The sequence below is a fragment of the Drosophila miranda genome, chromosome 4 (genome assembly GCF_003369915.1).
Source record: "Drosophila miranda strain MSH22 chromosome 4, D.miranda_PacBio2.1, whole genome shotgun sequence".
Classification (NCBI taxonomy): Eukaryota; Metazoa; Arthropoda; class Insecta; order Diptera; family Drosophilidae; genus Drosophila; species Drosophila miranda.
The window spans coordinates 15371543-15398128 of NC_046677.1; the positions used below are offsets into that span (position 1 = coordinate 15371543).

At 42.4% G+C, this 26586-nt stretch overlaps 2 protein-coding genes across 3 annotated transcripts in view; one reads left to right on the plus strand and one right to left on the minus strand.

Moving 5' to 3' along the window:
• LOC108162553 overlaps nucleotides 1–26586 on the plus strand; it is a 113281-nt gene that overhangs the window by 80485 nt on the left and 6210 nt on the right. The gene's annotated exons all lie outside the window — the stretch shown is intronic.
• LOC108162552 (serine/threonine-protein kinase polo-like) lies at nucleotides 640–2731 on the minus strand. Its single transcript, XM_017297341.2, has 4 exons — nucleotides 2222–2731; nucleotides 1482–2159; nucleotides 1003–1431; nucleotides 640–939 (listed from the first exon to the last, which is right to left on the minus strand). Exons 1-4 carry the CDS (start codon nucleotides 2543–2545, stop codon nucleotides 745–747), a joined length of 1626 nt encoding a protein of 541 aa, XP_017152830.2. The 5' UTR covers nucleotides 2546–2731; the 3' UTR covers nucleotides 640–744.

The window sequence follows — 26586 nt, forward strand, 5'->3', positions numbered from 1 at the left end:
GCGACGAAATCGTATATCTGTAAGATATACAATCACTTAAATCGTTGAGCGGACTAATCCTGTGCCTGCCGCAGACGATGGCTACAGACTGCCTGCTCCTCGCATTTCCAATGCCAAATATCGGTTTACAGGCAGTCGTCGAAGGCAACAAATCAATAATCACAAAAACCTCAAAAGAAAAGGAACGAAAGGAGAGGAAAGCGAATCAACACACACACAAAAACCCCCTGAAGGCATATCAAATTTTTGCTTTATTTATTTTTTTTGTTCGCCGCCCTATGCCCATGATTGACAGGACCTTCGGGGGGCCGGGGGCGGTGGCGGGCGAAAAGTTTCCTCCTCTGAGGAGTTTCCTTTTCTTTTGGGCCATTCTTTCACTGATTTTGGCTTTTACTTTCGATTTGGCTTTTGTATTTTGTGTGTATTTGCGCTGATTAGCACAGGGCGGGGGTGGGTGGGGGTCTGGGAAAGAAATCAAATGTTGTCATCATTGACTGCCGCTTCCGTTTCGGTCTCTCGCTCTAATCTCTAGGGCTTCCAGGGAAACAGAGAGAGAGAGAGAGAGAGAGAGAGGGAGGGAGTCCTTGGTGTCCATGTAATTTCATGCAAATATTCTTCTTTTATTTATTAACAATTTCATTCGAAAAACAGGGAACTAAAAACAAAAAACATTCAACAGTAAATATAAATTTTAACAGAAACAGAAACTAGGATTGTTAGAATGGGTGGATGGGAGAGCTGGAATTAACCAAACATCTTCTCCAGCATTTTGCGAAGTTTTTCTTGGGCATAGCGTATCTTTGGATACACATCTTTGGACACACCGTTCTCCGCGATGGTCGAGAAGCGATATGTGCGGAAGATCTTCTCGCGATCGATGTACGTAATGGACCTCAGACGCGGGCAAAGAATGAGCTTCATGTGATCCGAGAAATTGAGCTGAAATGAGGAATACTTTTGGGTAAAAGCCTAAAAGGGAGAGCTATATTTGTGTGGGGCTACCTGTACGGTGCCGTTGGTCAGATGCATGGCCACGGCACAGGTTGTGCGGAACCAGGAGTGCAAATGGGGCAGACGCGATACCTGGTCACTCTCGATGTTCACATTGTGGGCTCCAGCCCTCACGAGATGCTCGATCATGTAGCTCTGGAAGTAGGACAGCAGCTTCATCTTCTTTTCCAGCGTCTTGCAGTAATCGCTCGTTGTCATGTAGCTCTCCTTTCCGTCCTTGTCTATATAGTGGACGTTGATGTGATTGGGAAGCAGAATCAGTTTGGTTGTGTCGTTGAACATAATGCCAATGCCCTCGTCGCAGAGCTGATAGCCGAAGCCGTACTTGTCGCTGTAGTCGACCCACTTGGATATCCAGAAGAGCGGCTGTGCCGCAGGATCGGTATTCTCGTCCCCGAGATTGCCTGGCAGCAGGCACGGCTGTGGGCACGAGATGAATACACAATTCTCTTACGGAAACAAGTACAAACCTTCTTGTTGATCAGATGGGTGAGCTGCTGGTGCAAGCTCTCAATGTCGCTGCGGTAGTCCTCGTTGTGGCGGCACATCTGGAATGAAGCAGCGATGGTGTCGTTGAGGGCAATGCGCGGAGCCATGGCCAGGCAAGAGCTTGGCAAGGACGTTGGCACCCTCGAGCCCTTCAGGAAGTCGTAGTTCAGCAACTGGCCAATGGCTGGCCGGCAGCTGGGGTCCTGCTGGAGCATGGAGATCACCATATCCGCAGCGGGCTTTCGCAAGTAGGTGGGCACACGGTACTCGCACTTCTTGATCCTTGAGTAAGTGTCCTTCAGCGATTTGGTCTCGAACGGGGGTTGGCCCACCAACAGAGTGAACATGACGCAGCCAATGGACCATATGTCCACCTCGAACGAGTGCCCCTTCTCGTTGAGAATCTCTGGGGCAACGTAGTCGGGGGTGCCGCACAGAGTCTTCTTGCGTTCGCCCTCGTATTCGATGCGTGTGGCCAGGCCAAAGTCGCCAATCTTCACGTGCAGCATATCGTTCAGGAACAGGTTTGCCAGCTTCAAGTCGCGATGGATGATGCACTTGTCGTGCAGATACTTGACGCCTTGGACGATCTGGTAAATGTAGTAGCGGCACTCGTACTCCGTGATGCTTCTGCGGCGCTTGTGCAGCTCCCACAGCGACTGACGGGCAAAAGAGGCGGGTTGTCATCCCTTATGCTATGCTGGATTCTCGGCGTACTTACCCGCTTCTTGCACAGCTCCAGGACAATGTATATGTTCTGGATATCCTCGAAATAGCTGTTGAACTTCACTATGTTCGGATGATTGAGACTACGGTGAATGGCGATCTCCTGAACCATCTTCTCCTTCTGGTGGTTGCTGATAATCAGCTTCTTTGATACGATTTTGCCGGCAAAAACATCGTCGGTCTCCACATCGATGATTTCGTAGCACTTGGCAAAGCCGCCCCTTCCAAAGAACCGCAAACGCTTGTACGTCCGGTGTAGCTTCGAGTCGTAGAGACTATCCGGTATATCTGTGTTTTTATCCTCCGGTTTTTCGGACATTTTGCCTTGGCGTTCACGCGAACACACGAAAAAAGTCGAGAAAAATGCGTTCCCGACGAAACCGATTAAGAGATCAATGCCAATGCTCACAGTTCACAAGTTCACGAAAAATAGTTACAAAAACTCTCCGAAAACCGTTCGATCTAAATGCCTATGTACGTGTTGTGGCTGTTGAAACGACACTGGACGACTAGCCTCCTCTGACGACACACAACAAAATAATCATAACAAAAGCCAACTCGATGGGGGGAGTCTGCCCCAGAGGGTGGGTACGGGTAATATTTTTGTCAATAGCCTCCGCCAACAATTGAATGGAAATGGTAAAGAGAGAGAGAGAGAGAGAGAGCGAGAGAGCAGAACAGCAGAGCCCATAAATAAGCAAATTAAACGTAATAACTAAGTGAAAATGTGGAAAATGTGTTGTTTGGTTCCGTGGCGGGGCAGGGGGGGTCGGTCTCCCCCACTTTAATGTCCCCCTGGAGTGCAGCAAGGACTTAATGGAAATGTTCAAGTAGATCCCTGTGAATGGGCCAAGGGATAATGAAACGTTCTGCCAGAAAACATCAAAAGTGGCTTAGAATGTGGTGACCAAAGAAGGGGTTGAGATAGTCTAAGAAGGAATTATGAAGCAGAAGTTACGGAAATTACGAAGAAATGGTTAGTTTTTGGATGATCTTTGAGCATATTGGGGAATGCTGTTAAAGATTCTGATTCCAAAGAAAGATGAGAAAGATTCTATCAAAGGCTGTGTATTCTTCGGACCGAAAAGTAAGTCTCGCCAAAGACTGTGTATTTTGCTATTGGATGCTGTGGACCGACTTCGCTGCCCAAGGCATTGACGAGCCGAGACGAAGCTGTGTAGGCATCGTGGCCGCCGTCAGAGGCGAAGGATAGCCCAAAAGAGAATTGAAGCAATCGGTAGCCTTCGTACCTTTGCGCGTCATGCAGTAGCACCCCTCAGTCGGCTTGCATTTCTGCCTGGCTTTGAAGGTGGACTTCTAAGGCCCCTCAATGGCGATTAAATCACTCCGAATGGTAAGCTCTTTGGGGCATTTCTCTTCCTTCCTTTTCTCCCTGTGGCTAGAATACTTTCCTAGATCCTAGAACGATTCCATCGATTATAGACCAATTAAGAAACGCAAAAACCAACAAATACTCGAATTTCTGTTGGAAATCATGGGGCGGAGGGGGCTTTGGGGGAGATGTCAATCCTGCTAGTAATATTTTGCACAGCTTGGAAATTCCCCAATCATTTCCGATGATCCTTTCCCCCATACATATATTTCCGTGCAAAAACAAAAACAAACAGAAGCCGTATCCAACCTTTGGCCACTTATCCTCGAACCGCTTTGAACTCTTGAAACTGGTGTATATTTTATTCATGGAAACCAAATCTATTCCGAGCTGAGAGCTGAGAGCTGGGCTTCCAGCTAGTTAGCTATGCCATCTGCCACGCCCTCGGAAACTACTTAGCAGCGGTGTGGCACACTCACACACACGGCGAATATATGTGGCACCATTCCACCAGAGTACGACTATATTCCGCACTGATAAGTTGCAATGCATTTTCTTCTTGCATTTATCCCCCAGCTCCACCCCTGCCTGCCCCTCCTTGCCCCTCCCTGATTCTGATTCAGATTCTGTTTCTGTTTTTTCCTCCTGTCATCGGTGGATGGGTGGGGATAGGGTGATGGGGCGGGGGAGCAGTCTGCTATCTGCAGAGCGCCACGCTGCCAGAGAGCTAAACAATGAAGAACTAATCCGCAGAGTATACAAAAGAATAGCTATAAAACTGTTCAGTGTTCTCTCCTCCATTCTGTGAGTGGGTGTTGGGGATATCTCTCTGTGTGCGGTGTGTGTGGGGGTGGGGGTTGGGGGGGAGAGGCATATGTGTTAGTATAAGGCCACTTTATGGCTGCCCTTTTGCAACAATTGCAGGGCGCAGGGCTCAGGGGCTGGGCTGCATTCAATCATCAAACTTTTTAAAGCGCAGTTACAAAACTCAAACATAAGAAAAGAGCCGGGCAGGGGCTACAGTAAAGCACAGAAAACATAAAAGAAAAGATACGTGCGAAGGTGGCAGATGTAGATACTCTTGGGTGGAATTTCCCTGAACTAATGTTGGAAATAATATTAATTTACCTGAATTGATGATCGAAACTATAAGAAACAGCAGGATCTTTGAGTTTTATTTATATATCTTCAGAAATCAGGGAGTTTATTCTCACAAAGACTCGCATTAGGAGCGATTATTCGGTTATTTGTTATAGTATTATTATAGTTATATATAAAACCTTTTTAAATTTCAATTTACATTATTTTATTCCCATTAAATTTGCTTTCTTTCAACGATTTTATGATCTGGATAGGTTTTTAGGGCCATATTTCTTGTAGTATCGCTCAGGTAGATTTATTCTACAATTATTTGTGCTAAGAAAAAAATATTTCTTAACATCTGTTGCTAAATCTTATGGAACATATATATCTTATCTTTATTTAAGACGATTCGTTGTTTTGATGTGTATCCCATGGGGTTTCTTACAGAACTTCGTTGAAAGTTTCACAAAATATACCAAAAAAATACCATCTATAGCAATATACCATGATGGGTGCTACCTGCATCGATTATTTCCATCATTCCCTACCGAAAACTACATGATATAGTAGTCTTAGGGCTATAAATCTGGTATATTGACTATTTTTGGAAAAAAAAATCTTCAAAATTCAGTTATTTATCAACTAAAAAATCATATTCTCTATAAAAGGTACAGACATATGAATATTCAGTTGATAAACTAGGAGGCAAGCCCCCCTGCACACTCGCTTTACTCTTGCGGCAACCCCCGGCTCACTAGCTACGCTCGCGCAGATATGAGTAAAATTTCGGACGAGAGAGATGATATTTTGATTCAATCTCGGAGGTTCCAACCACATAGTTTTAATCTACATTTCAATCAATCGGAGAAACCCTCCGACTAGACTCTCTGTATCCACTCTTCTGTAGATACTTGATAGACCCATAAATGCTTCCCTTTGCTGCACCACAAACATAATGTCCCTATCGTAATACCCTTTTTGTTTGAGGGCATATCAAAAAGATAGTGAATAGAGTGGGAAAAAAGTAGAACAGAACATTGTGAAAGATACTACGTGATGGCTGTGGCTGGACGAGAAATTGCACAACAGACAGGAACCTCAACAACAAGCGACGGCGACGGCGACAGCGACAGCGACGGCAGCAGAGCAGGAACAAGAGAAGCAGCGGCGGCAGCGTTTAATTATGACAATCAATACTCCCACAGATACTTACACACACACACAAACATATGTATACACACCCACACACATGAAAGATTTTATTGCTGATGTGCTCATTGCTCATCTGTGGAGCTCTAGAGCTGTGGGACCTCGGACTAGTGCAAATAAAACTTGATTAAATTCCATTGGCGGTTCCAATTTCGCACGGGTTGAGATCCCTCCGCCCCCGAGAATGGGAGTGTGTGTGTGGGGGGGGGGGGGCTCCCCAGCGTTGACCAGAAGGGACGACACATAGAATCCGAGCCACAGCTTCTGTGGAGACGGATGGATGGATGGCTGGCTGGAGGGATGCGACTGGCGTGGCAAAGGATGGACACACATGTCGTGTAGCCGTAGCTCTGGCTGTGGCGCATATTACAACAATCAAACATAACCTAATTAGACGCTGTTTTTGTTGTTGCTTCCCCTCCCCATTATGTATGCTCCTTCTTTATGGGGGTTTCATGAACTTCGGGGGCAAATTAAGGTTATGCAAACTAGCTGTTGGAAAAAACACTTGCATTAATGAGAGGACTCACAGCGAGGGTCCACACAAAAGATCGACCACAATATTTGCCCAAGGAGAGGAAGTGGTAATTTGTTTACGTTGTTATAACGCCAGGAAGGGCCTTCTGGCATGGAATTGTGGCAGATTTTAGGGCAGGGAGTTTCTTCCATATCAAATTCTGTAGAAAATATTAGTTTTTAAAGGAAAAAAACCCTATCTCAAGGGCAGTATTAGTGGCATCCGCACTAGAACCCAGCCCGAACGGGAAACCGTTTGAATCAGCGATTCAGCTTTCTTATAACTTCGAATCGCTCGCCAGAAACAGACGAACAAAAGCGAAGCAGGTCTCTTGGACTGCGTTGGATCATCAAATATCGGTTTTTATTTCTCGCTCACTTGTGACTTGATTTTCTGTTAGAGAGAAAGAGAAAGCAACACACACATTTGATAGTTTTTTGCTTTATAAGACTTTTTTTGTGTGTAGCCAAACTGTTTTCATAGTATACACTGAAAGAAATTAATAGTGAGCCATTTCAGAGCTCAGCTGATATTAATCCGCAGGTCTCGGATACGGTTTTAAGTGATTCGGACTGATTCGAGTCTGACTGAGGGGCATGTAAGGCTCTGCAGTAGGCAATGCCAATTGTGGATGACTTTGGTGGGCATAGGACCGCCCTCCTCCTCCTCCAAATCACCTCTTAATACTCTGAAATACTTATTTCACATTGTTGCCTCTCTGTGGGGCAACCCACCAGCTAAAGGCTTTCCCTTCTAATTGAAAATTCCTCTAAATATCCTCGCTCGAGTTCCATGACTATCTGATGGCATTTAATTGAGTATTGCAGGACACATAATTGTGTTTAATCAAATATTAATTTGCATACATATGCACACATGTATGTATAGATGAGTGGGGAATATATTGGTATCCATAAAGCTTTGAGGATACTTTGTTCTGGGAGTACTGTTGCGGCTGCAGTTGCAGGTCTCCTCCGTGCAGGTGGCCGTAATTACAAGGCCAGTGTCTGGCTGTGTATGCCTCTCTTTCTGTGCCTTCCACAGCTCTCTGGCAGCTCTCTATCCTGTGGGTTTTTGTGCTGTGTTTGCACTGCCTTCAATTAACATGTGCGGTGGTACGCACTTTCTTTGACCGGCCCACGCACACATCCGTCAAGTGTATTTGCAATGCATTAATATGAGTGTGTGTCTGTGTGTGGGGGAATCTGTGAAGTGGACGACAATCAAGCACACACTCAAAGATTAATCCTGACACTCACTTGCAAACTAATTACATGGCTCTTAGGCAACGCCCTACGCCCCCCGCCCGCCGCCCCCGACCAATGAGACACCCTACCAAAAAGCCTCCAATAAGCCAACATACATATATGCCAGAGAACGAGAGACTATAATAAGACTGTGCCCTGAATGCCACATGCCGCAGCAGCATGTTGTAAACATCAATTGAATGCAACATTTGATTGGCAATAATTGAAAATAGTTGTTGTACATTAAGAGGTGCAGGGGGGTGTTTATTGGGTTGGATTTCCTGTTGCCATGGCGGCCTTTGTGTCTCTCTCTTCCTGTCCCTCTTCCTGTATCTGTATTTGTGTCTGTGACTGCTTCTGTGGGCTATTTAATTCACACCCATTGGACACCCATCGAAACCAGGCAACGTCTGTTGTCACCATCATTATCGTCAGCCCAAAAAGGAGGAGGGAGAGAGAGTCCTCCTATCCGGCGGGAAACAGCAATAAATCCGTAATGATAGTCAGTCACTGTCATGCCACATCTTTTCATCCTCCTTTTTCTTACATTTTTACATGCAATTTCATTTAACAAACAAATGAAATAAAACCCAAATGAATGGAACGCGCCTTCTGCCCTTCTGAGAGAGAGAGATGGCTATCCGAAAGATACATATAACCGTTAAGAAAGTAGCAGCCAATCATCTCAGCAGCTTGGGCCAATTGTCAGTCGGTCCCAATCCATCCGGTAATTGGACGAGGCAAATGTTTAACGCTTTTCACACGCCTGTTTACAGTTTTACAGTCCCCCGCCCCACCCACCTACTTTTCCACCCCCCTGAACTGCTGGTTTATCCCCCATTCTGTCCACTGCTGAGTTGGCAATTTTTCAGGGTTTAAGAAGAGAGTGCGCAAAAAAAAGAAACCCAGAAAAAAAAAGTCGAAAAAATATGATAAATTGACAGCTCTTATCTAGCATTATGCCCCTTCGTCGAGCTCCTTAGCGGCGGTGGCCCAATGATTTTCCAGCAGGTTTTTATCCCCCACTTTGTTTGCTTTTAGTTATGGAAAATGGAAAAACCAAATGGTGACCAATTATGGCAATGGAAAATGTGATTTTCGATTTAAAATTTTGGGGAATTTAATTCTATTATTTATAAACTGAGACCTTGAAGAAGGCAGTCATTGGGGGAACCACTCCATGATCTTAGGAGGTTTTTTAGTACAAGATTAAGTAAGACTAAGTCGAACAGAGAAGATCCAGGAAGTGTACTCATAAATATATCATAACCACCTCAGAAAATCTCGAGATCCAGTGAGTTGTAAGGTTTAATTATAAATTATATTATTTGCTTAAAATTGGGCATTTTTTATATTTAAATAAAGCTTAAATCGAAAGTTTTATTTATTTTATAGATTTATTTCCATTAAAAATAGTTTACAAAAAATATATATTTAAATAGATTTTATACACAGTTTTAATGGTTTTTTTTAGTACAAAAATTATTTATTAAAAAAAATACAATTTTAGAGGTGTTTTCCGCTTTAGACACCATATATTTTCAATTTCAAGAGAAACTTGATTTTATTTTCTTACAAATTCAAAGAACTACGAATCAAAAATAAATTTCCTTTCACCTTTTTAGTCAAAGGGTTCGAATTTTCATAGAAAATCTGTTATTAAAGGTTGCCAAGGCAGCGCCTCGAACCACACAATTATTTTCCATGCATACCCTGCCCCCTAAAAAATAACACAAAACCCAAACAGCAGCCTGCCTGGCTGCTGCCTGCATCAATGATATATGTAATCCCCGCCAATCATTGAACCTATTCATTAGATATATGGGATGCATGGATGTGTGGCCGGGGCTTAGAGCCCATAAGCCAGGGGCACTTCACTGCACACAAAAACACACAAACGCGACTCAAATCGGGAGGCAGCTCAAAAGTTAAACGCATAATTAAAAGCACTCTCAAAGGCGCGGCGCGGGTCGCGGGCCCCACACGACGACAGTATCAAAAGCCACAGAAACACACTTGAAATTTTTGTATAAAAAAAAAAATAAAAGCCCATCAAACGGAATCTATACAAGTGTCTGCTGGTCTGTATCTGTATCTGTTGCTGCCTGAGCATTAATCGTATTACTTATTAAATCAATTAAAAACTTTTTCAAGCGCATAAATAACAACATTTGTTGCGAATGGAAAGCCAGAGATGGGATCTATGTTTAAGCGAGTGTCGGTTGGAGGGGGGGAAAGGCGACTGAACAATCACAGAATATAATGTTTTATTGTGTTTTTGTAATGCATCTGTCTGACTGCCTGTCGACTGTCCGTCTATCTGTCTGTCTGACATTCACTTAAACATTGTTGCTGCTGCCACTGGCTGGCGCATGGTATCATCATTTCTGTTGTTGATTTTGATGTAATTATTCACACTGCAATTATACGAATCATGGCGAAAAGTTTGCGCGGCATTTGCTTTATGTTCTTGCTGCTGCTGTTGCTGCTGTTCATAATCTGCAATAAAAACACAAGCTACATATCTGATGGGGGGCCTTGGAGGGTGGGGGGTGGAGGTGGAAGGCGTTCGCTCTGCACATTATTATGCGAAAATCGTATCAAAGGATTGCACAGAATAACAACAACAGCACTGATGCTGCTGCTGCCTCTGCCTCACATTGCATAATGTCATTAAAGGGTGAGTGGAAGGGCGGGGGTTGGGGGGGGGGGGGGGGAAACAACATACACATCCACATGGAACGTTGTTCGGTAATTTTATGCTTTTGCATACAACCAACCAACCATCCATCCAACCATCCATCCATCCAACCAACCATCCATCCATCCAGGCAAAGCATTCATATCCAGCTATCCATAACAGAGAAATATCCTCTTCAAAACATACACAAAACACAAAAAAGAAAAACATTTCTTGTCGGAAAATGTATCTGCCATGCGAGAGTTCTCTCTGGCAATCTGCTAGAAACAAGTGGGAGATGGCCATTGATTCGATTTCGACTTTTGAGATACCTCTTAAGTATGGGGATTATGGAAGCTAATTGGGGGTATATTTTCGGATAGATATATCTAAGAAAAAGATATGTATTATAGGGGAATGCTGGTAAAGAGGCTTTTGCTGTCATTTCTGGCAATCCAACTAGACCTATAGGCCTATAATTCCGATAATAATTATATAAAAATAATTATTTTGGGTGAACGTTTAGGTAATACCGTCATCTTTGAGTGTAATAGACTTGGGCACTGTCTCTTTTAACTTTTGGATGCCACAAGCTCCTAAATTTCTGAAATAATACTGAATGTACTGAAATAATCCTCAAAATATTTAATATACTAAAATAATATTTAAATAATGGGAAAATAAATCTAAATATACTGAAAATAATATTGCACTGATACTAAATGTACTGAAAATAATACTGAATATATTTTATATAACGCAATATTACTAAAAATATTGAATATTATACAAAAAATATTTAATATACTGAAATAATACCTTATATACTAAAACAATACTAAAAATTATACTAAATATACAAAAATAGTACTAAAATAATGCTGAAAATAATACGGAATACTGCTGGCGAGCATTTTTTGTTGCATTTCTGAAAACCCAGACCGATAGATGGCCACATAAATACCCAAAATTCCCATAATATTTATTCATTTATATTGATATCCGGAAAATAGGTAAATAATATCTTTATATATGATTATACTCAACTTTAGCTTCTTATATTTTTCATTTTGGATGCCACAAACTTTTCAAATTTTGCGAACTCCAAAGTATACCTGAAAGATCTTTCTTCATACCGTATATGTGTGTATTCCCCATAAATTTGTATGCATTTCTGCCTTTTTAAGCCACACAAATAGGCGTACCATATATACCCCTTTTACTCGATGCACACCCTCTCGCTAGGCATTCCTCAGCTAATATACTCTTCCCTTTTTGTGCCATGGCTTATGCAAACAGACAGCAAATATCCATAATGTAAATGAAAGAAACATCAGGCCACCCAGCGCCGCCCTTCGACACAAATTCCCATATTATTGAAGAAGGAAACAACAGACAGAAATTGATTGATATATTCATAGGAAAATCCTGATATCCTTGTAAATTCCTGATGACTTTTGGTTGCCAAAACATTTCCCGAAAACAACACGGGTCTTCTCAGGTTGAAGCTTCTTGAAGATGCCATCCATCCATCCATCCAGCCATCCAATGGCTGTGGGGGGAAGTCATCGTTTAATTAAAAACATTTTGTATACACATTTGCTTCCCTTTTTGCTTCAGATTCAGATTGTTGTAGATGCTGCTGCTGCTGCCGCTGCTGTTGCGATTCCGTTTGCAATTGCTTTTTGCCTCAGATACTTCCTAGTAGTGCCCCCCCTTTTTAGCTCTCCATCTGTATCCTACTCTTGTTAATGATATCACCCAAATGGCTGATGCTCCTGCTGCTCCGCCTTCCTCCGCCTTTTGTTGTTGCTGATTTGTGGGTACCCTGTAGAGGGTATTATGACTGGGGACAAGGTGTTGGCTACAGAGAGATGGTGGCTCTTTTCGGAAGACTTTTTTGATGAAGTATTTCCCTGTAAATTATTTCTTGTGAATCCTAGAAGAGATAGTTCTTAGATCATACTGATATATATCGTAAGACATTAGGTTAGGTTAGGTTCAGGCGGTAGCCTGGGGGAGTGATGATCGTAAGACATAACTAATTACAGATTTATAAATAGGTTTTAAAGCAGCAGATTCCATGAAATAAATACTTTTAAAATTATATTTTTGGAGGAAATCCATAGACACTTTCTATAGATACTTCAAGCCAAGTCAATCATCTGTAGATGCAGCTTTTTGTTCCCCCAAAATTACAAAATTCTCCACCAAATTTGACCCACAATCCACTGACGCTCGACTCGAGATGCAAAAGCGAAAGCTGCCGAAGAGACTACCCCAGAACAGAGCTTTGTTCTGCACACAGGTCTATTCCACGGTATCCCACACTTCGTTGCCCCACAAGCTCTCTTGGCGCTCTTGTTTTACTGGTGCCGCAATGTTGCTGCTGCTCCTGATGTGTTCCTCCTGTCAGTTGTCTGTGCCGCTTGTTCGTTGCTGTGTTAATGATATTTAATGATGATGCTATGCTTGTTCCTTCTGCTGCTGCTGCTGCTGCTGCTGTTGCTGCCACGCCCTCCAGCCAGAACCATTTGCAAGGCCAAACCCCAGAATACCATTGAATATTTTGGCTGAATCTAGCAACCAAAATCCAGAGCCCAGAATCAAGAATCCTCATTCTCCTACCCATGTATGCACATGGAAAATTTTGTTTGTCTATGCGGGACGTCATTTGATTTTCGTCTGTTGGCTGCTGGCTTTTAATATGCCCCTGCCCCCTGTCCCCTGCCACCGCCACTGCACTCTCTGTAAACCTCCACTCCACTGTATATCTGTATCTGTATCTGTGTATATATCAGGCATGGTTGCAAACTAATTTTGGTTAGGCAGGCGCCAGTTATTGCCATGTCCAATTGTGGGGCCGGGGCCGCCCCCCCGCCGGCCACAATCATTATCAGTTTTCCGTTTTTCGGTTCGGTTAGAGTTGGATTGTCCGTCCGTGTGTTTGTGTGGCATCCAAGGGATTGGGTTCTTCATTTTGTGGCCAATACAAACACAATCATCCGCATACAGCGTTGCACACACACAATTTGGCTTTCAGCTTTCAGCTTTTGGCTTTTTATCTGCCATCTGCTATCTGAAATTCTTATTTTTGTTTAGGGGGTGGGGGGGAGGAGGCAGAGCCAACCTCCAACCTCACTTGTTGCTCCCCACAACAAATTGGAGTTTGCACTGCACAAGTTTTCGTTGCTGGTAATTGCAGCAGACCAGACCCTAAGATTGGGCTAATAGAACGTTCAGATGGCCAATGGTGGGAGAGAATGAACCTTTGAGTAGAGCCAGATATAAATTGCAGCCATCGAATAGTGAAATTTATTGACACTCACTTAATTTTAAAGTGTTGCAAGGGCGAAAGCCAACGCGAACGGAGGCACAACTGTTCACTGAACTGGAAAATATTCGATTGCTTGACAGCTGGACACGGCGATAAATGAGTCTGTTAAATGGATAAATAACTCCCATGCAATAGCAGAGTTCATTTAACAGCAGAATACATTCCGCATATATTCTCGAATCCATTGCAGTACATAATCCACTTACTAGAGTTGACTTTAAGTAGAAGTTTCCTACGATTTGACAGCAGGAATTAAGGGACTCTCGGAAGATTTCGCTTCAAACAATTGCTGAACAATGTGCATTAATAATCTAGTCGATAAGGGTCGATAATATATCCTTATCGTTGACTGATTGACAAGGATAATCGCGTATAAGCCTCAACAAAAACATTTCGACAGATGTTGACTTTTAAATATATAAAATATCCAGTCAATATCATATTATTGAAGACGTTTTGTGACAAATAAATTATTTTCATACATAAAAAATAAATACAATTTAAATATCGATATTTAATCGATAAATGTATGCAATAAATGAATCTAGGATGCCTTCTTCAATAATCAATCAATAAAAGACTGCTTTTGGTTTGATATTCTTCAACAATCGATTGTAGTACGCCCACTTTCCTTGGCTACCTTATTTCCACACTCAATTATGGTCGAAATCGATACACAGCTTCCACGAAATCCAAAAAAAAAGAAAGGGCAACCCTCTCTCTAAATCAATTTCAAGCGACAGCCAACTTTCAGCCATAATCAAAAGACACTTTCAAATTGTTGAAGGCCTTGGCGCTGATTTGGTGTTAAACCAAATATCGATCGATGAGGCCGCAGGCAACATACATATGTATTGCTGTGTGTGTTGTCGCATCGCTGGGTTGGGGGAGGGGGCGGTATAATATCTAATTCCGGCTCAAGGCACTGCCAACCGAAAAACCGAAACCAAAACTCGAAAGCAATTTCCCTCGTAATTACTCGAATCGCGGCTCTTGTCGCCTTTTTTGGGCCAAAAACTAAGAGTAATTTATGCAAGCTAGTGCACAGGGTACAAGTGTATCTGTGTATCTGTGAGATAATGCCATCATGTGAGTACTGAGTAACCTCCACCACCCCTGATGTCTGTCTGTGCTCTCAGTACCGCCTCCCTCAATGTCTGTAGTCTCTCTGTGGCGTTGCTCCGGCCGGAGTTTATTTAATATGCGTGCGGCGTCAAAGTTTGTGATGATTATTTCGGCAGTACCGGCAATAGCCGCAATAGCGGCATTCGGGGAGACTGACTGACTGCCCTGCCCTGACAGACACGCCCACCGTTCCATGCATACGAAAATAACCAATATTGATTTGTCATGGTACCTCCTCCACCTCCTCCCAGCCGCGGAGTGGCATAAGGAATCGTCTCGGAGGTGGATCAGACTTCCCCCGATGAAGAGGCGGAAGGGTGGGGGGAGGACTGGGTCTGCCTCTGCTTCATCGCTTCTACTGCGTCAATATTCTGTTGTGTGTATCTTTTTTTTTTTTTGGCGACTGCCTTTAATGATTTTTGTGCTGCAGAGGGAGAGAGAGAGTTGCTCCTCCCTTTATTTGCAACGCTCTTTGTCCGCCTCTATATCTACTCGTACTTATATGCGGAGCTCTGTTCGCTGCCTAGTGGGGGCGTGTTCCCAAAAACGTATAATTATAAGAAAATTTAAATGTGGGCTGAAATTTAGAAACTTTAGAAACCGGCAAACATGGGCGTACAATGGGAAGTATTCAAGGAAGTATTCTGGGAGATTTGTATAGTAAAGGGTGGCAATAAGCAGAGAGAACAAAATAAAGACAGAAACTACGCAGCAAAGCAGTATATTCCTGTCCCGTTGCCGTTATTGCTTTTGCACTTCACGAGAGGGCGACTCCGTTTTTGCTGAGAGCGACAGTCGTGGGCTCAATATGGTTGCTGTTGCCGAGCGAGAGAGAGCGCTAGAACTTGACTTTGCTGAGAGAGAGACCAAATGGAATGAAGCGATTGCGTGAGAGCGCACCAGAGCTGGTAGATCAAATGAAGATCAGATCAAGAGATAAGACAATTGAGAGACTTCACAGCTCGCTCTCACGGGCATAAAAGTGACGAAAAAGATGAGCAAGTCTGTGCGTGTCCATTTCTGACAAATTTATATTTTTGCAAGGGGCATTCCCCGAATTTTGATGAAGTATTTGCTAACTCCTTGATTAAATACAATTTTTTGATCAATTATTTTAAAAGTACGTTTGTAGTTCGATTTTTGTACGCCTTTTTTTGAAAAATAGGACAATTCTTAAGATTTGTCTATAAAAACAACCTAAAATGTTTTAAAATCCTCTCTAAATATTAAATTTTAGGCATAGTATGTATTTAGTGCTTGGCTTATTTTGCCTATTAAAGGAAAATCATTAAAATTCCAGAAAATTTAGGTGCATTTTCCACTTGCTTTGATCTTCTTCGAGATTTTGATTTACAGAACATCTCCTTCAAGTTGGCTTTCCATTTATTAAATTGTTTTGTTTGCCAAAATCTTGTTGAGATTTTTTATTTCGTCTGCCAGACAACAGCCTACTCCCCCCCTCTCCCTCTTCCCCACCCCCGCTCTATTCCTCTCTTTCTGTGAGCCTCTCTGGCTGGCTTCCTATGTGTTCCACTTGCTTTTTGTGTGCATTATGATGTTGATTATTCAGATTATTATTATCAGCAGCAGTGGCATCATCATCATCATCATCATCATCATGAACCGGCATAGGCTGAGTCGCAGACTTTATCGTGTGCTGCCGCTGCTTCTGCTGCATGATTCACAGTTTTGTTGCATGCCTCAATAGTCTGAGCCGGCTTAGGCACGCTTCATGGGCTGCCATCCAACTACATGCGATATGTCTTTCTCTCTCTGTTCCACGAACAAAGTTTTTGGGCCTGTAATAAAGCGCAAACCAAATGCATTCACTGAACAATTGAAATTTATAATTAGTAGCAGAGCAGAGCAGGGCAGAACAGCATCCGACAGAGAGATCCAGCACGCACACACCCCAGAATATGATTAATACTTCCCGAAGTTATTTGTTATTAGATTACACATGGAAAGAGAGAGGGACAGACATAGACAGCGGGAGAGATTCCCAAGGGGGAATCCCAGCAGCAGCAGCAGCAGTGGAGTGGAGTGGATCGTTTTTGGTGCATTGTACGTTCCGTCTATTGTCTGGGTGCCATGGCATTGTTTGCCCGAGCCTTAGCCCCTGCCCGAGCCCGAACCCGAACCCGAGCCCTGCCTTCCTCTGGAGCTTTCATTGTTTTCATCGTTCGTTCGCTTTCTGATAACACGAGTCTTTTTTGGACTGATAGAAGGGGGAAGCAGCTAAAACTTCAAATTGAAAACTTTAATTAGAATTATTGTTATAGTTGTTGTTGTTGCAGCTACCAGCTACTGCCACTGCCATTGTCAATGGAGGAACCTGCCTCTTAAGTGCCCCGACCAAAAACTTGAACTTCGAACCTCGAACCCACCCTTCGGACACCGAAGGACTCCGACTCACCTTCGTCGGGGGAGGGGTGGGGGGCAGGGGAGGGAGCCCGCTCCTGGTCTCTGTGTAAAAGTTGACGCAAAACTTTGCCCCAGGAACTTGACGCGTGTTCAACATACTTGAGCGCCTTCAATTCTATATATTTTATAAGGTAGAGGATAGGAATGGGAATGGGAATGCGAGTGGTGGAAGATTGTCTGCCTGGCAAGTGCAGTTTTAATATGTTGAAAGTTTTGTTCGGAAATCAGTTAGCCGCTTAGTTTAGAAATTGAACTTTTACCCAAGAGAATGTCTGGCACGCTTCCCACACACACACACACGCACGCACACGGAGGCACTCAAAGAACGCTTTTATCAATCATGCAATTTAGAAATATATATATCTGTTTTTACACCCACACACACAGCCACAACTATATATTGCATTGTATTTTTATTGTATTGTACGTACTTCCTGTTTAATTGTCAATTAGTGGGCGCATTTTTCTCCAAAACCCAATCAACCGCAACGATCCCAATCAATTTATTGTATAATTCGCATTGAAAAATGTTGAAAAAAGTGCCAGAGAAACCCCCCAAAGACCAGGCCAGGCCTGGGAACCCTTCCCCATAGACCATTAATTAGTTAGGCCGCAAATTAGTGGACCATCACACGCACACACACATAGCGTATAAATTTAATACATAACTCCATACATGAAAAGACGCATGTTCTTTACTGTGGGAGAGTGTGTGTGTGTTTCGTAAAGCCCAGGCCCTGTAATTATTAAAAATGAATTTCAATCTAATTTATAATGAGATGGTTTTTGGGCGGCTGCTGTTGTTTGCGGATTCTTTTTGATATACGAGCATACAAGCATCTGTGTATCTGGAAACCACAGACCGGCGGCTGCTGGATTTTTTAACAAATTGCTTTATGGCCAAAAATCAAATTCACTTATCGTGTGATTTCTGTGGCATTAAATGCTTTGGCATGGATTAATTACAAGCAAGTTTATAATTTTATTTGTATCTGATAGTATAATAGGTAGATCAAACGTATAAACCGTCCATATTCCTGTGATATCACACGGCACCTGTTCCACCATAGTATATTACAAGCAAGCATTGAATGTGCGAGTGGACTCTAGGAACAGGCTTGAATCTGGTTCAATCAGCACTTTCGGATGAGCGGAATATTCAATATTTGGCTAAACACCTGTCTTTCGAAGGCGCTTTTGAGTGGAAAATTTCTAGGAAGCCCACGAAAATCCATTAACGATGTATAGAGACCGATTACTGGGAGCTATAGTGTGCTGCTACTCCAAATCTTCCAATGGCCTTTCTGCTGAGATGATAATCGGTGAAAAGTCCAGTTTCCCTCTGTGAAACGTCGTTTAGAGAGCTCTAAAGCCATCGCTAAATCGAAATCAAATAGAAGGTAGAATATGGGAATAAACCCCAGTTTTTCCAAGAATTTACTCTATTTTAGGGTATCCATAAGAAGATTTTTGTGAAGATCGAAATATGCGGAATGTAGAAGTGCACTAAGTAATGGTTTAAAAGTGTATTCAGAGTGTTTCAGTGTGTATTTTAAGCCATATTTATCCGTCCTATCAAGTTACAGCCAGAAAGCATAAATGGAGTTCCTTTGAAAGGTTTTTAAACCCCTAGAAGGAGGAAGTGGTTCAACATTCTTAGCAGAATATACATATTTTCATACAATTCTTTAAAGCATATAATCTCCTAAAATCAACCCATACAAAATTGACTTAGCCACATATTTCTGTTAATTATTTGACCAACAAACTGTTGAGACTGCGAGTATCTTTGGGATACGAACATGACAAATGACAAACAACTCGAGAGGCAGAGAGGAGAACTGTCATACTTGCTACAATCAGTTTCAGATAACACGAATCTGTATCTCTGTATCTGGCCGCGAGCCATCCATCAATGTCAATCTACCATCGAGTGTCCCAAAAACAGTTGGTTAAATAACCAATATACGAGTATGCGAGTATACGAGTATAAGTAAGGCAAACAATGAACTCAGTCAAATGTCAAACAATTCCGGCACTCTCGCGGAGACTCTGCCCTCCGATACTCGTAGAACTGGAACAGACTCACACTCTCTCATTTGGTTAACGATCGAGAACCGATCATTTATCAATACACGACGGACGGGAGGGAGTACTCGGTGACCCCATGCCACCATTTGCTGTAGCATTTTTTTTGGGGCACACATAAATAAATTGAAAACCCCTCAAAATATGTATGGTAATGGGCCGTGGCGGGCTCACATTTTGCCATATTGTTCTAATTGCAGCCATTTGTTAGGCTGTGAAAGAATGGAAATTGGAAACTCGAGGCAGAATAAAGTGAAATGCGTGTCGTGTCGTTATTTCGAAATCAGCTGTGGCCCCAGAGAGGAGACTTTTGAAGGGGCCCCCTAATTGATATTAAATAACTCAACGACCAACAACCAACAACCTGTTACGCAACGCAACATATACATACATCTTCTGAAATATCCAGATGTGGCATTTACGCGTACATATATATTTTAATAAATGCAAAACCATAAATAAACTGCCGCCCAGGTCGACCCCGAACCACACAGAAAAATTAATAATAAAGAACCCAAAAAGAGGGAGAACAAAGGCGAGAAAACAAACGATAAACGAAACAAAGTCCCCAACAATTTCTCAGATTTACTCCGCCGACAAAAAACTAAACGTTTATCATAAAAAAAAACAGAATACTTGCCATATTTTATACATTATTTACGCTTTTTACTACCGAAAAGAACGGAACGGAACGGAGCGGTCGACGTCCGATGGGAACCGTGACTAATTAAGCAATTTTCTGAGCCAAAATCGGAATCTGTCTCGAAGTCTCAAGTCCGACTCAGACGTCCCAGTCTCAGTGTCAGTCTCGTTCTCATTTTTCGCTTTAACTTTAAGGTTGACTAATTATTTATGCTTTTAATGATACAACTTTGTTTGGTTTTTGTTGGGTTTTTATCAGACGGTAATGAGGATGGAATACTCTTCTCTGAAAGGTTTGATTGGATTTGAATTTTAATTGGAATGAAATATATAATTCATTAATTTATTGCTTTAAATAATTTTGCATTTATTTAGAGACTGTTTCCATCTTTAGAAACACATTATAATTTATCTATAACTTCATCGTACAACTTTTACAAGAACTAAAATTCTATATAAAAAAATTAAATTACTCAGAAATATTAATCAATTAAGGCTCAATCATTTTTTAAATGTAGAAAATGTTTTAAAAATTAATTACAAATTTAATTTGGTCTGAAAAAATGTGCTTGAAATCTATTAAAATTGAAAACCTTTAAATATTTCATCTACAATAAATTTTCTTTTAAAATTTTGTAATTTTTTTAAAATTTTTTAATTGGAAACAATTCAAGATTCAAATATTTACAACATTTTTATGTGTTTCCAAAAACATTTAAATTTTAAACGAAATTTAAAAATTAACAAAAAAAGGAGGACAAATCAAAAAAAGTTTTATGGTTGTCTTGGATAAATATTTAAATGTATTATTGCTTAATGTAAAAATACCATTCCTTAAGCTTATTTAAAACTCTATTAAATTACTAAATTAGACACAAATTTGAGTACCAATCAGAGAGAGTTTTATTGGTTATAGGATAAATATCATATGCCAGCGGCAGAACCATCTATTGCCTCATTTGGCTCCATTAAAATATATTTTCTCTAGTGAAATGTTCATCAAATGCTCTGTAACTAACTAAACTGATGTTAACTCGAAAGTTAGTATCAATAAAAATCAGTTTTATTATTTTTAAATTAAATTTTCCACCCCATTTTCCAGCTGTGTCTTTTGGTATCTGGTTTCCATCTCAGGAGAGCATTCAAGCTTCGTCTGGGCACCATCTCCTTCGCCTGCTCCGTCTCTATCTTCGGCTGGAGTTTTGTTTTTTATTTCATAAATTTTAGTGCCTTCATTAAAGCATCTTTACAGTCTCGTCTGGACTCGACTTGGCTTTTGTTTTAGCCTCATGGCATCTTCTTAGTTCCTTTTTTTTGTATTTTGTTAATGCCCTCTTAACATTTGATTCTGGGACTCTGATTCTCCTCCGATTCTCCTTCTTGGTCGCATTCTAAGTGCGTAATTTACTTAAGCTGCTTTTGGCTTAATATGCGCATTTTAATAGATTTGTTCCACTATCGTCAAGGCAATAAATTAATAATACGCTGAGCAGCGGCAGAGGCAGCGGCAGCCGTACCTGCCTCGTGCCTCCTGCCTTTTTCATGGCTCGAATGAATGCACTTGACTGGCTATGGGCATGGCCATATTGTAGGTATGGCTCAGGCTGTTGGCTGGCTCTCGGGCTGGGTTCGGGGCCTTTCCTGAAAGCTTTTCAGCTGCGGCTGAGTGCCTCTAAGATGCAACTAATGATAACGGCAGCACAGCCACAGCAGAGGGGCAGACCCAGGCCATGGTTGGAGATGCAGCTAGTAGATAGATGGAGCTTCTCGATTAAGCTGCTTACCTGCCTCTCGCTCTGTTGTCGGGGCGTTGCATTTTGGGGTGTAGCTGCCGCATCAGCGAGGTCTCTGCTCTCTCTCTCTCTCTCTCTCTCTCTCTGTGTCTCCCGGCAACTGACAGCTCAATGGCCAGGAGGCCCTGGGTGTGGTGTATCTTCTATATCCACGAGTGTGTGTGTGTGGGTTGAGAGTTTGTTTTGTGCCAGTTTACTGTTGGCTCCATTCATAATTATCAACCTGGGCCTCACCTTTTTGGCCATATGTGTGTGTGTGAGAGAGGGAGAGACCCGACGACCCATCATCGTTGCGCTTTTTCACGCTTTGGCGGCTCATTAAAAGAACCGCATTTGCCGCCCCAACCCCAACCCCAAACCCAAACCCACCCACTGACATTGCCTTTTGTCCCAAAGAGAACTTGGCAACACTCTATTTTGGAGAATGGAGAAGGGGGGGTACACAGCCCCGCAGGTTATAAATTATGTTTGCTTCTCGCACAAGATTGATAGTTCTCCATAGGCATAGCATAGCAGGCTGCTGCTGGCTGGCTGCCTGGCTGCCTCCAAATGCCGTTAGAGTTAGGAGACGCCCCAACGATGCAGCAGCGGCAATGTCATTCCCGTGCTCGTACTCGTGCCCGGTCGTCGTGTGTCTTGTGACCCAGTTAGCGCCATTCGCTGGCCCCCTTTAATTAGCATATGGTGTGGGGCATGTGGGGGGCTTGTGGGGTGGTACGAGGCTGTGCGAAACGCGATAATTTGTGGATGAGTGTGCAGCGAGTGTGCCATTTGCATGCACTGTGCCACCGCCAAGGCGTATTTCGGGGCAAGAGAAAGAGAGACGGGGAATTGCAAATTAACCTCTGCCTCATTATGTGATTTACCTTTGATGGGGTATTCGTGGAATCCAACTCTGAAGGCGGCACACGCACACCCCACACAGGGCATACTCGTAGAATTTTATTGAAAGAGAGCGTCCTCTGATGGAATCAGTAATTTGAAATCCGAGAGGGAAGCATTCACAGGATTCGAAAATAAATTGGGAATAGATACGCAGATCCAAAGGTGACGGAAATGACTTAGAGATAGATTAATATGCATGTAATAGATTCAAAGAATAGATATAAAGATTTGGAGATGGATCTATACACATAATGGTATTTTATAGAATATCCTTTATACAAAAACAATCTCTCGATTGAAAGATTTGCATACGAAACGAGAGATGGTAGATAAATAGATAAAATATACGTCTAAAGATAGGCATATTAATGAAATGTTATACATATTTATAAAGATGCATTCATATATCGGATATTACATAGAATTAAAGACATTTCACAATAATGTTCTATGGCGGGAGTTCTTCCGCTATAGATCGCTCGGCAACACAGTCGAATGCAGCCGAATCCAATGACTTTCCCGTCGTGCCAAGGCCACTCTCTCCAGTAGAGCCTGCGCTCTCTCATTCTCTTGGTTAGATTTCGTCTCCATAATCTGGGAAACTGACTGGAAAAGTATTAACGAATCCAAAGAACTCTTAACGGATAATGCTTTGGAGGAAGAGATACAACCTCTCCCTGAGGAAATTCTCTTCTATGGTTGTTCAGGGAAATCTGTCTATAAAGTGCCTTCGCAACTTCAGCAGTTTCGAGATCGTATCTTCTTGTATAAGAATGGTAGCTACAATCCCTACTTTGAATAAAATATTTAAAATTAGAGGGCAGGGGGCGCGGACTCTCCTCGCTCGCTCGCTATCGGCCTCCATTCCAATAAATATTTCCGTACTCTTTGATCTCCATATCTTCCCGATACTTGCAGAAATTGATCTAACCACTGAAATGCTGTTAGATGTCGTGGGATATTTAATTTTAGTTCAAGTCTCTGCAAAATAAAATCCACTTTCGCAGTTTCCTTAAAATCACTTCACTTTTATCCCAAAAAAGAGAGCGAAGATTTATTGAAGAAATTGCTGCACTGCATGCAGAAATTTGAGTGTGGCTTCTTGCTGCGTAGCCGAAAATCCCCCAAGGCATTCCCCTTTAGAGCATGGGGCATGGGGCAGGGGCAGGGGCATGTGTGTGTGGGCTGCTCGGAACCGTTCTAATCCCCTTTGCCATGCATCAACCTCTGCGTTGAGGAAGCAAGCGGCAAAAGAGGGTTAAAGTAAATCCAATTCGCCTTGGTATATTCAACAATAAGCCGCAGGTCAGGCAGCAGAGTGGTGCAGGGAGGGCAGGGAGTGCAGGGAGCGATGGAGGGGAAACCCCATCAAAAGGTGCGCACTCCGATTGTAGTGCAGCTTTTTGTGCCCCGCTTCAACCACTTCAATTTCAATGTAATCTCTTTAAATGTGAAACTACATGCAACACAAAACCCAACGCCCGAGATACACTTCAATCAAACTTCAAAAAACGAGTAAAAACTTAAATGAGTTTCGATTTCAAGAGCGGAGGCCTCAAGAGCCGCGCCAAGTACTGTTAAAAATCGTATAAATAAATCTATTTTAGATGCCGCCAAGCCGCCAGGCCGCCATGCCGCATGCCACACTTCATCTTTGTATTTCTGATTCGATTTCTGTTCGGTTTTTTCTTTTTATTACTTTTTACTTTTCAACTGCGGACAATCAAACATTGATGTCAGAATTTAATATGCTGTATAAATCGTTTTTGAGCCATTGACACATTCATGCGTTGGGTGTTTCGTTTATTCGTTTATTCGTTCGGTACTCACGCTCGTATTCGTAGAATCAACAAACCAAAGTTGTCTCCATGGAATGTGTGTTACATCTGCCCCACCCCACCCCACTCCCACTCCCACTCCCACTCCCCACCAAACCAATATCCTCCTCCAATGGACTCTCTACTCCACTCTTGTATTTGTATGGAAAAAATATTTATATTTACACGCAACTCTCATGCAGAGGCAAGTTCACTCGACATTCATTTATATTTCTCATATTTTTTCTTTTTTTTTTACTTCTTTGTTTTGTGAATAATATAAAAAAATAAAGAAAGAAACTTGGGGATTCCGAAAACGAAGCTTGAGATACACTTAATTGTTGGAATATCGATGTGGAATATCTCCGGAGACGAAAAGGAGATTTTATTTTGCCAATGATGGAGATGGAAGTAAATACACTTTTTATCCACTGAAACTTTTATATCGGGATCATATACCGATTCCTCTTCAAACACATCATCAGCAAAGAGTTCAAATGGGAAAGCCCGAGAGTGCAAAAACAAAATACATGCCTGTGGGACCGAAAATGCATAAAAAAAATACATGTCGTGTGCATGACGAGGCCCATTGATGCCTCACTTTGTGTATGTTCAGGACAAACCCTCTTTCCAAACGCAGAATACCCTCTTCGAAGAGTACAAAAAAATGCAGAACGAAGGCAACGAATATTTTCCACACTTATTGCTTTTCGAAGCTTTTCCATGGTTCACATTTCATTTATTTTCACTTGCTAGTGTGTGTACGAGGAGTATCTGTGTGTCTGGGCGTTGGTGTGCCTGTGCACTTCACAACTTAATACACTTTATTATTGAAAATATTTTTTATTACAAGTGCGGGGCCGCTGATCGCTAAGGGCTTCCCGGAATTATTTGTACGAGTACGAGTATTTTTTGTGTGGCTTTTCTCTCTCTCTCGCTCTCTCTGTCGCTGGTGCTCTCTGATGTTGGCCCTGACACGCACAGCTCCTCATGGCAGTGTTGCCCCAATGTTTTGCCGTTCCTGGGCGCTGGGCTTCCGCTGGGGTTATTGTTGGGGGCATTGATTTGCTGCCGCCGCCGCCGCCGCTGCCCCTGCTGCACTCGTTTTCCATGAAAATACAAACACAAACACTCTTTTTCATACGCTCTCGAGCCCCTCCCTATATGTATCTTTTTTATGGCTCTCTTTCCCCGTCGATTTTGATATTCATGTTGCATGTTGCTGACTTTTGAAGTTTTTGGCAATTGGAAGTTTTTTTTTTTTTTTTTTTGATTTTTTGGAGGGTGGAAAAAACAATTTGAATAGCTCTTTGGGTTGTTTACTTTAATTTACATTTCTTTCATTTCTTTTTCTTCTTTTTTTTTTTTGGTATTTTTGAGGTTTTTTCGGTTATACTTTTTCTTTATTTTTGATGATGGGGGTGTGGGGATGCGGGGTGTGGGGTTTGGGGCGATATGCAAATCGAGTCTGAACTTCTTTAATGAACTAATTTTGTGGCAGAACAACGACGATCTCCACTCCTGATTATTAATGTCTTTCTCGCTTACTCTTGAAAGCTGAATTCAATTAGGCGTATGCCACGCCTCCCCAGACCAGAGACCTCTCTGCTCTGCTCTGCTCTTCTGCTGCTGTTTATTTATGTGCCGTTTGCTGACTGCTGCCTCATTTGCAAAAGTTTCCTAAAGAAAAGATTCGCTTCAGCGACAGCTCCAGCTCCAGCTCCAGCTTCTGGTGGCATTGCTGTCTGCCTGCCTGCCCCACGCTCTTCTCACTGTATGTGTCAGTTTGATAAATGATATCAATTTCTTATAGACTCCACACACACACACACACACACACACACACACTCCTTCACGCAGCACTTGTGCCTCCAGTAGGCCTCCAAAGTTTGTTTTAGAATATTTCATTTCATTTCTCTCTGTTTCTGTTTGTTTCTCGCGTTGGCTGCCCCGCCACTCCATTCCCGGTGTTCCCGGAGTCCACTTTTGCCAATTTGACACTTTTAGCGATGCGCGTGTGCCGTGGCACTTGAATTTCAAATGTATCTCAAGGCCCCTGCCTGCCTGCCTGCCTGCCCGCCCTGCCCCGCAAGTCGAGTGTATGAATTTTTAATATATGTAGAATGAGGCAATCTCTTAGTACGACTGCGAATGCGAATAGAAGTGCCAGAACTTCTTCT

Bases quoted from the DNA above. Each gene is read 5' to 3' on its own strand.
- LOC108162552 (XM_017297341.2), bottom strand. From the start codon at position 2,545: ATGTCCGAAAAACCGGAGGATAAAAACACAGATATACCGGATAGTCTC. The intron at 2,160-2,221 runs GTAAGTACGCCG...TTTGCCCGTCAG, and splicing joins TGGAGCTGTGCAAGAAGCGG to TCGCTGTGGGAGCTGCACAA. The intron at 940-1,002 runs GTAGCCCCACAC...TCCTCATTTCAG, and splicing joins TGACCAACGGCACCGTACAG to CTCAATTTCTCGGATCACAT.